Here is an 11,567-nt window from a genome sequence, read left to right as displayed (position 1 = left end):
AACGATTCAAGAATTGTTATTCATGACATAATCTAAAAGTGAGTATTACATCTATAAATGCTGATGTGAAGGCAGAGAAGGAAATGTTGGAGACTCTAGATAAGCTGATTGTTGAGGAAAATTACTTATTGCAGATTTAACACACAAATCCTCCTTATTCTGGAAACACGTATGAAAAGAACGTCAGCCATTAGGAGTTCAAACCAATTCCAGGATCAAAGCTTTTAAAGGACAAAAAAGCAGCCTGGTTTGGGGGCAATACTGCTGTCTACAAATTGAAACACTTTGTGATATGGCACAGTGATATGGCTTAAACCTTTAAGCGTATCCATTAGAACACATTACTAGCATGCAGCAACATCGACAATCCACAGAGGAGTCAGCTCCTCTCCTGAGATGCCCTCCTGAATTTTTATCTTTACAAAACAGAGAAGTACTATTTGGAGTATAGCATAACTTTAAGATGTTCTATGTTGCTGATGCTCCTGCCGATGTTCCTTTTATTGGTAATCTTCATCTCAATATCAAAGTGGTGTTCTCTGCTCCAACATTACACATGACAGCTCCATACATGTTACTGCTGTTGACCCAACCAATAGATAAAGGTGTTTTAATCATTTTTAAGTCCAACTACTTGAAGAAGATCTTTGTCCAGGCTTGCTGCTACTGAAGAAGACATTGATTAAAAGTATCTATGACTGCATCAGAACTTTTACTGAGCGCAAAGTGACACTACCAAGGACTGAAAGAATGAATGACATCTGGAAGAAGACACTCGAGGGTTGTTGGTGACTTCAAATAATTTGTCAATGACTAGGGTGCATGTTTGATGCATCAAATAAGATCTCACTTGGGATGCCTACAGTCTATATCAGAGTGCCTAGGTTCAAGTTCTGGCTCTGCTTCCAATTCTAGCCTCGTGCTAATACACACGCAGGAGGCGGCAGGTGATGGCTTTCTTGTGAGAGATCTAGACTGAATTTCCAGCTCCTGGCTTAGACCTGGTCCAGCCTCAGCTGTTGTGAGAATTTGTGGAGTAAACCAGTATGTGGGAACTCTTGCTGTGTCTCTAGAACTGGAGCAGGTCGGAATAGCTGAAGGAAAGGTGAGAGAAAGGAAAACAGTCATCAAGAAATTCACCATGAAGAGTCTATCAGAAATTTGCAGATCTCAATAAGCTCCTTAAAATGTTTGAACACATGCAGCCCACCACAAGAACAAGAAGTTAGAGTGGCACCTCAGCTGAGAATACACACAGTGTACCTAAAAATGTTTTCACTGCTCATTTGAGTGTCTTCAAGATACACAACTGAGATATTATACTATTTTTCAGCCAACTATTCAAACAAGATTACTATTTTTGTGCAAATTCAAGGTAGTCCTACTTACATATACTAATTTAACAATTTATTTTTCTTTATTCTTTCATTCATTTTAATGTTTCCCTCCAGGATTACTTTCTTTTATCTAAAGTACTGCTATTAATATTTATTTACTATTTATTTATAAATATTTATTTAGTCTGTAGACTCTCAGAGGACAGATTTTCTAATTTGTTTTTCTGCAGATGCCTTTAACTTTCATTTAAGGAATTCTTAACCATGCCCAATTTTATGCTGATTTCATCTTTTTTCAGCAATTGAAAATGGCAATCCATTGGCCTCTAGCTTCTGTGTTTGTGCTGTGGAAAAAATTATTAGTCATACTGTTGTTCCATTTAAATCAAAGTGTTTCCTTATTGCAGATACTTCTACGATTTCACTGATATCTTTAATTTTATTTACCTTGCATTCAAGTATTTGGGTATTCTTTTTGATAAAATGTCGTTTTTTCTCATCAATTCTCAGGTTATTGTGATATTAATACACAGAGAACAGATTCAGTGTAGTTCTAAATACAATTCTGAGAATATAATGTTACTTCTTTCTTTTGCTCTTTCTTTCTTCCTTCCTTTCTTCTTTCTTTTAGATAACATATTTTAATTTACATTATAGTCAAAAGTTAATACTCCACTAAATAGAATTCAAGAAGTAAAAAATAAAAAGACCATAATTCAGTGAGGCAATGGGCCACAGCTATAAATGGTAAGTTGCAGATTATAAAATAAACATACAAAAAAGTAGCTTTTTTATATGCTGTTGATGAACCCACCAAAAGACAAATTGAGAAATAAATCCTATTCACAATAGCCACAGAACAATCATATATTTAGTAATGAATTGAACCAAAGAAGAGAAAGATCTCTACAGTAAAATTTATAAAACATTGATGAAAGAAATTAAGAGCACAAAACAATGGAAAGATATTTCTCGCTCATGGATTGGAAGAATTAATCTGGTTAAAATGTCAATTTTGCCTAAAGCAATCTATAGATTTTGCGCAGTCCCTAAAAAATATCAATGATATTGTTTACAGAATTTGAAAAAACAATCCTAAAATTCATATGAAATCACAAATGATCCAGAATAGCCAAAGTGTTCTTGAGTTAAAAGTAAAGCCGGAGGCATCACAACACCTGACTTTAAAGCATACTAAAAATCTATAGTAATTGAAACAGGGTGTTGTTGTCATAAAAACCAACACATAATTCAATGAAACAGAATAGAAAGCCCAGAAGTTAATCCATGTACATACAGACAATTTCTGACAAATGTGCCCAGACTACACGTTGGAGAAGGGATACTCTGTTCAATAAACGGTATTGGCAAAACTGGTTGTTATATGTGGTAGAATGAAATTAGATTCCTACCTCTCACCATATACAAAATCAACTCAAGATGAATCAAAGACTGAAATTGAAGACATAAGAATATGAAGTTGCTGGAAGCAAATCAATGTTTTTTTTTCCTTAAAATCTTTACTTTGCTTATGGTTCACAGAGGTTTTGTATGGGTAGGTTGATGTCTTCTTTAATTTGTAATTCTTGGTAATTCTTCAATTTTGCCTCTTTCCCATTCTCTTAGACTTCAATTACACATAGATAAGATATTTTCATTTTATTTTATCTATCTCTAATATGTTTTTCTCTATTTTCCATTGTTTTCCTATTTGAATTTCAATTGGACACTGATGTTTTCTATTAACTTTCAGTTCACTTGTCTTTTAAATTACTTTTTTGTTTACTTACCATACATTTTATTATGCTGTTACATAATAATCATTGTTTTTGTGATGTTATTGTTATTTTCTTTCATAATTCTGGAGAGTCTCTGGATGTATTATATTATTATTTCCTTTTATTTTAATAATACGTTTATATCTTCAAGTGTTTCCAGTGATATTTTAAAAAAATATGGCTATGGTTTATTAATAATCATGTATTATAAAGACTCCAGTTCAGTTTACTTATCTCAAAACAAGGTTTACCCATATCACTCTAAATCAATGTAGTGAGCCTTATTCCCTTAATCTAGTGCTCCTCAAGACTAGGTTAAATTGCCTCTCCAGTGCATTTTTTAACATGTGTAGACATTTTGACAGTTGAGGAGATATTACTGTCACATGCTAAGTAGAGGTGTCAATAGAGCCAATTTTTACAAAACTTGCCTTAATCTTAATATAAGAGATTCAGTTGAGTTGAAGTTGACGTGACATTTTCTTAAGACTCAGTCTGTCTCTTGCTCATCCATATACCTCCAGGATTAAAATTAGACCTTGATGTATTCTATAACTTCAGATTCACTTATATAACATATGAATTTAGAAATGAGGGAAATATCCAAGGGCACCACTGAATGTATAGGTTCTGATTCATGTGATGATGTCCAGTAATTCTTGAAAAACTCTAGAAAAGTGCTGTGGTCTGAAAAATGACCTCTGTATCCCTAAAGCCGTAATGGCTGTAACAATAATAAGTCCTTAGTAGACCAATCTGTTGATAATCACGTGAGATTTATCCCCAGATGGCAAGGTCAAGGCCTGATTTTATACTTTTTTCAATTATTTTAGAAAAATTTGGTGCCTTATGTTAACCCAACTAATCATAAATCATCACAGTGATTTTGTTATCTGCAGCTAAATGTTGACTATCATAAAAAAAAAAGTCAGAATTAAGGTTGAAATCATTTGTGAGTGAACTAAAATGCCTAAGACAAATAATAATCATTAGGAAAAAAACATAAACTCTCAAATTTTAGCAAAAATAATTTTAAGTGCCCTTAAAAATACTTAACAGCATGGTATTTCAACTTAATGATATTTCACAATGATATATCATAATCTTGTGATTCTTCTCTTAAGTAGGATAGATTATATATTACATTTAAATGGCCCTCTGTTCAAAATTTGAATAAATTGAGCTTCTTTAATTGCATAAAATACAAGATTTTCACCTTTCCAACGTCTCCAACTGTAATTCCAGACACCTTGACACTCATTAGCTCTACCAAAGATACTCTGTCCTTCCTTATGATCCCCAGATGTATCAAGATCATAAGATCTCTGGTCTTTGTACTAGTTATCACTTCTTGCTTGAGATTTTCCCACAAATAATTGCATAAGGTTTTCTTCCAATCATATTGTTGTCAACTAAACACTAATCAAAGACATTTATGGATGACCAGAATAAAAATAACCACTTCCCAAGTAATCTCTAGCATAATATTATTCTTAACTGGCTTCAGAATACTATCTCATTATGAAATGAGTTTTTAAAATTTAATATTTAACTTTCTTTTATCCACGTGCATATAATCCTAGGTAACCTGGAATCTTATCATCTCATTTATATGCTTAGAATAGTGCATGAAAATTGGAAGCACTTAAAAATAGTTTTTGTTAAATAACTGTGTGATTCAGTGCATGAATGGATAATTTACTTAATTCCAACTGTACTTTCTAGTGCTTACATTTCTCTTCTTGAAATTCATTCATAGAACTATGTGCCGAATTATCAACTTCTTCATGGAAGCTTTCACTTCCCGGTTGCGAAGTGTATAAATCACAGGATTCATCAAAGGAAAGATGACGGTGTGGAAGAGAGACACCACTTTGTCTGCTGGGAAAGCACGGAAGGGGCGAGTGTAGATAAAGATGGCAGGTCCAAACATGAGAAACACAATGATGATATGAGTAGTGCATGTGGAAATAGCCTTGTTTTTTCGTTCAGAGGAGTGTCCTTTAACATGACATAGGATGACCACATAGGATATTAAAAGTCCTAGGAAGCATAGGAGGGTGAGAAGGCCACTGTTGGAGACCATCAGTAGCTCCACTACAAAGGTATCCGTGCAGGCCAGCTTGATGACCTGTGGGACATCACAGAAGAAGTTATCCAGCTGGTTTGGGCCACAGAAAGGTAAGTTCAGGATGAGAGCCACTTGTACAATGGAATGGGCAAAGCCCCCAATCCACAGGGCCAACAATAGTGCATAGCAAACTCTAGGCTTCATCACAGTTGAATAGTGTAAAGGCCGACATATGGCAATGTAGCGGTCAAAGGCCATTACAACAAGAAGAAACATCTCTCCTACTCCAAGGAAGTGCAAGAAGAAAAGTTGAGTTATGCAACATCTGTAAGAGATGACCTTCTTCTCAGAGAAGAAGTCCACCAGCATCCTGGGAGCCACAATGAAGGAGTAGGAGGCATCCAGGAAGGCCAGGTTGCCCAGGAAGAAGTAGAGGGGGGCTGAGAGCCCGGGGTCTGATCTAATGGTGAGGATGATGAGGAAATTTCCAGGGAGAATGATGGAGTAGAAAATTAAGACTAACACAAAGACCAGGAGTTGAGCATTGTGAGACTGGGTCAGACCAAGGAGGATGAACTCTGTCAACATTGTGCTGTTCTCTGTCTCCATCTTTTTCAATCTGAAGAATAAAAACAAAGTGTGAACTGTTGTAAGTTCCTTTTCATCTGTTCCTTAGCTGCACCGTTGATATGAACAATATCAATATGAACAATATCATTCAAGGAGCTTACAATGTGCTTGTGACACCTCTTGAACTACATTACTGCTGCATGGAATGATCTCAGAAATGAAGTCAAGGCTAAAATGTGTCCTGCTCTGGGGGCAAGTAGACATTATAACAACCTCTGTGGTTCTTGGATTATTTCACCATACCCCCACCCCCACCATGAGGCCACACCACTTCCTGGGGAGTGATGCACAGAGCCATTGGCCAACGAACTCTGCACACCTTCCTCCTGCCAGTACACAAGCCAGACTGCTACCGTTCCCCACCCAAGCAGCATGCACAAGTGCAGCTGACCAATTGTGTATGCCTCCTCTTGGCCTTGGAACCAGACTGCTGCACCTCCTTCTGTCTTAAATCAAGTATCTTTGCTGATCACAATGGGAGAAGCTAGAAGTAAATAACAGGAGGAACAGGGCATTTGATAAAATTCAGCATATCATGACAAAAACACTCAACAAGTAAGGTATAGAAGGAACTAATCTGAGTTCATAAAGGCCATCTACAACAAACCCATAATTAGTGCCAAGCAGGAGGAGGAAAAGCTAATGTATTGTTATCTGATATCTCAAACAAGAGAAGGATGCTCACTTTCACCACTTTCATTCAACTAAATACTGGAAATCCTAGTCAGAGAATTTTGGCTGATCTTATATATGGAAAACACTGCAGACTCCACCCATAATAATGGTTGAAACTAATAATTAAATTCAGCTATGTTTTCATGGTACAAAATCAATAATAAAACTCAGAAGTGTTTCCATGCAGTAATAGTATATTGTCTTTAAGATATTAAAGATACTAATGATATTAAGAAAGCAATTTTATTTAAAATAACACCAAAAATAAATTAGAAATAAATGCTATCAAGGAGGTGAAAAATATCTTCAAAATATTGAGAAAAGAAGTTGAAGAGGTCACAAATAAATCAAAAGATATTCCATAGTCATGAATTAGAGCAATTAACATTCAAATCAACTTCCTATCTAAGTACCAATTACATTATTTACATAAATTAAAAAAAGACAATCACAAAATTGATATAGAACTACAAAAGGGGGCTCTCATTGTGGCATAACAGGTTAAGCCGCCACCTGCATACCAGCATCTTATATGGGCGCTGGTTCGAGTTCCAGCTGCTCCATTTCCAATCCAGTTCCTTGGGAAAGCAGCAGAAGATGCCCCAAGTCCTTGAGCCCCTGCACACACATGGGAAACATGAATGAAACTCCTGGCTCCTGGCTTTGGCCTGTCCTAGTGCTTACTGCCGTGGCCATTTACGGAGTGAATCAGTGGATGGAACTCACTCACTCACTCTCTTTCTCTCTCTCTCTCTGCCTGTCTTTCTGTAACTCTGACTTTTCAAGCAAATAAATAAATCTTTTAAAAAAAGTAAAATGGTCGTAGTTCAGCAGGACTATAGTAAGGGCTATAAACAATAAAAAATGAAAAATATTCAACTTTAGTCATATACAGTAAATTTAAAAATAGTCTTAGATCATTAAAACTGTATGATGGTCAAGTGATACCTTTTTCACAAATATTTTCACATAATAGAAAACTTCAGAATATATCAATTAGTTTGATTATTCAAGTAATAAAGCATAGACAAATGGAATTAACAATATAGAATTTAAGACATAAAAAAGAAAGTGACTGTGGTTATGTTTTTTATACTTACAATGAATTTTCTTTAATCACACTAGCAAGTGACAAGGAAAAAATAAAACATTTATGTATTTTTTTCAGTTTAGGCTGAATAGATCTTTGTAAAGTAGTGTCTCATAAATTGATGCTATTCATAAATTGATGCGACTTTACAGGTTTTAATCTTATTTAAGTAAAAATAATTCTATTCATGTTGGAGAAATTCAGAGTTAAGGCCAAGTCTATATAGTGGTCTCAAAACAGCATGTGTTAAACCTAGAGTGAGCACAAGATAATCCCTATGGTTTTATAAAAATAGTGAGATTTCATATATTATATAGGCTATGCTTTAAAATAATTTAATATTTGAATTATATTTTAATTTTGTTAGTATAATTATACAAATATATTTTACAACTAAAACTGTTTGACACTTGTGCATATTTGACTTTTGGGATGAATGATTTCAATATTAAATTTTCAAAGTGCTATGGATACAGAGGAATGCAATTAGTTAGTAAAAATGAATGAAGTACTTATACCTGCTACAAAACAGATGAATCCAAACACATTATGCTTAGTGAAATAATCAAATCACAGAAGACCACAAGTTGTGGATGGAATTTGTGAAAAATCTGTAGAAATGAAAAATCTATAGAAACAGAAAGTGGAGCAGTATTTGCTTTATGCTCAAAGTAGGAAAAGCTGCAACTGTTGGAGTGTGAGTTTCTTTTCAGGCAGGGATGGGGGACAGCAGGCCCCCAGCTGCAGGAAGCCCACAAAGGTACTTGTTCTGGCCCTGCCAAAGCAATTGCATGCAGAACTCTACATTCAATAAATCTACGCAGGCTAATTTTTAGGTTGATAATTTTGCATGGCCTGTAAATGATGTTATAAATATCCAAGTGACCCTTGGCTGAAAAAAAACATTCTTCCCTCCTGCATGGTATGGTGAAAATGTTCTATAATTATGTCATGTTAATCCTTACAGAGCTCTATAAATATACCTAGAACCATTGCATTGCCACTAGATACAGTGAATTTTAAGTGTATATTATACCTTCACAGGGCTAAGGAGTTGGTGACTGGGGCAGGAAAAATTACCAGTGAAATTGGACAGGAATCAGTAGTGCCACGAGTGTAAATAGGACCCAGGAAGAAAGAAAAGAAGAATGAGGAAAAATCAGATTGAAATGTCCTTAAAGAGAATCTGCGAGGAATTTAGACATTTACGGCATACTCACCTGGAAGCATCAGACATTTGTTTGATGTGTTTGGTAGCATTTGTAGTTAGCCAAATGTTATGGAGCAAATACTGGCAACATAGGATATACTAGCACACAGAGGTGTTATCACACATGAATAAGCATAAAATGATAAACTGAAATAGGAGAAAAAAAACTTCGATGCCCTTAAAGTTACCCTAGGAGCTCTCTTCCCTCTGTCCACTCATTTGCTACCGGTCTCCATAGCTCACTCTGCCTACAGATTTGCTCATACGAAAGTAAGTCAGAAGCTCTCTCCCACTGTCACATTTTTGTGTTCCTGGGGCTCACCTGCTGTCAACTGCCTCACACATCTGTAGGGTGACAATTCTGAGACAGCACCTGAGTCACACTCAGAGTGTTTCTTTGCCTTTATTTTCTGTTACCCACTGTTGCCTACGATAGAATTCCATTTCCTGTCTGAAATCCACCTTCCTTTCTCCACTCTCATTTACGTACCTCTGTCCAGTGAGTCTCAAATGGTGATCATCACAGGGATTAAAGACTGACACACATCAGATGGACATTCCTATGCACAAAATGAGTCCTGTAAAAATAAAAAAAAAAAATGGTGGCTCTCACAGGGACGAATTTTTTGTCCCATCAGATACGACACAGTATTGTCAGTGTAGGCCAAGATGGAGACCTGAGTGCTTCTCACCCTCTCCAATGTCCTTACTACTTCAAGTGATGCAAAATTCACATGGCACTGAGGACTCCGAGTTCAAGGGGGAGTCCATGCCCCACACCGAGGGCGCAGAGTTCTAGAGAGCACCCACATCTCCATCCTCTTCCTCGGCTGCAGGTGTTCACGGAGCTTCAGGAAACACTGCGCATGCCGAGAGTCCAGGCTGGTAATCAGACAAGTTCCTGAAGCCAGTGTTTGATCCACTCACCACCTAGCAGCTCACTCCCTCGTCCTATTCCACTCATTTCCCCTTCTTTCTTATTCTCATATTTCTCCATTCTCTTCTAATTCTGTCTCAGACATTCATTTTCTTACTTTTTACTTCACTTAAAATCTAGTTACAGTGCTTTCTGTTTTTATGAGGAAAAAGGGGCTATTTATTGGTTCATATAATGAAAAAGTACAGGGGATAAGTTAGCTTCAGGCAAGGCTGGATCCAAGGGCGCGGGTTTCATTCTCTTCCTGGCTCACTCAGTGTGGTCGTGCTGTTGGTCTGAGTTTTCATCCTCCACAGCTAAAGCACCTCGGCAGAGAGTTTCTCCGCTGGGTAATTCTTTCAGTCTGGCTGCTGCTTTTCTTACCTTCTTGCTCTCTTCATTCTGACTTTGTTATTTTTTTTCTCAACTGCCTGAATTATTCTAGATCTAAACATTTTGCAATATGAAGAATGACCAAAATTTTCACCTTTTCAGAGGTCCAGTGCCACTCGCAAACAATAGATATCTTCTTCCATCTGACAAAAGGAAAGCTAACTGATCATTCCAGGGTTACTCCTTAAATAGAAATTCACATGTTGCTACGTGATTGACTCTGCAGTCTGCTCAGCTAATGTGTGATGCAATAGAGAACATGCTCTGGGGTGTTAGAACTACTCTATACCTGTAGGATACTATTAATGGGAACTTTTAAAGTGCCAACCAGAATTAGACAAAAAGATACAAAAAATATTTAGAGGTTTAAATAATTTAAGCATGTGCCAGCTGAAGCCCTAAGGGGGTGATGTTAGTGTTTTGAATTTGACATTTTTATTTAAATTTTGACAGGTAGAGTTATAGACAGTGAGAGACAGAGACAGAGACAAAGGTCTTCCTCCCGATGGTTCACCCCCCAAATGGTCGCTACGGCCGGCGCACTGCGCCGATCCAAAGCCAGGAGCCAGGTGCTTCCTCCTGGTCTCCCATGCAGGTGCAGGGCCCAAGCACTTGGGCCATCCTTCACTGCCTTCCCGGGCCACAGCAGAGAGCTGGACTGGAAGAGGAGGCACCGGGACTAGAACCCGGCGCCCATATAGGATGATGGCGCCACAGGTGGAGGATTAACCAAGTGAGCTACGGTGCTGGCCCCTTGCATTTGACATTTTATCAATGACTTCTCTGAATGAAACTTAGATTAATTAGACAGAATGAACATAGCAAGCCTAGGGAGGTGATTTTAGATCTTATTATATCACTAATAGAAATAATGAGAATCCATTGACATTTACTAAAAAAGTAAAACAGAACAAATCAGTAGTAAGTATATTATTTGTATGATTTTTGGTACAGAAATAGTTAGATAATCAGATAATATACTCCAAGATTTCTCAGGAGTAATTGTACTTAAACTGGTATCATATAGACCAGTTTTTTTATTTCTATTTCCTATCAGTGAAAAAGAAATTACTCAATTCTTTGAATATGTTGCTTCTGTATTATTTTGCATTTTTCAATTAAAGAATAATATGTAGGGACTGGAACCATGGCAAGCTGGTAAAGCTAATGGCTGTGGTGTCAGCATCTTATGTGAATGCCAATTTGCATCCCAGCTGTTCCACTTCCAATCCAGCTCCCTGTTAATGTGCCTAGGAAAGCAGCAGAGGATAGCCTAAAGAGACCCAGAAGAAACTCCTGGCTCCTGGCTTCATATAGTTCCAGCTCCGGCCATTGCAGCCATTTGGAGAGTGAACCAGCAGATGGAAGCTCTCTCTCTCTGTTTCTCCCCACCCCCAACCCAGTAACTGCTTTTCAAATAAATAAAAAAAGATTTACTCCTGTGTTTTGTTTACTAAAAAAGAATAG

General features: G+C 36.9%; 1 protein-coding gene across 1 annotated transcript; it reads right to left on the bottom strand.

Moving 5' to 3' along the window:
• Window positions 1-4,868: 4,868 nt before the first annotated feature.
• Window positions 4,869-5,795, bottom strand: LOC133769496 (olfactory receptor 4N5-like). Its single transcript, XM_062204708.1, has one exon. It carries the CDS (start codon window positions 5,793-5,795, stop codon window positions 4,869-4,871), a length of 927 nt encoding a protein of 308 aa, XP_062060692.1.
• Window positions 5,796-11,567: the final 5,772 nt, after the last annotated feature.

The sequence above is a fragment of the Lepus europaeus genome, chromosome 11, assembly GCF_033115175.1.
Source record: "Lepus europaeus isolate LE1 chromosome 11, mLepTim1.pri, whole genome shotgun sequence".
Lineage (NCBI taxonomy): Eukaryota > Metazoa > Chordata > Mammalia > Lagomorpha > Leporidae > Lepus > Lepus europaeus.
The sequence above is the reverse complement of the archived record's forward strand: the minus strand, read 5'-3'. Positions and strand labels throughout refer to the sequence as shown.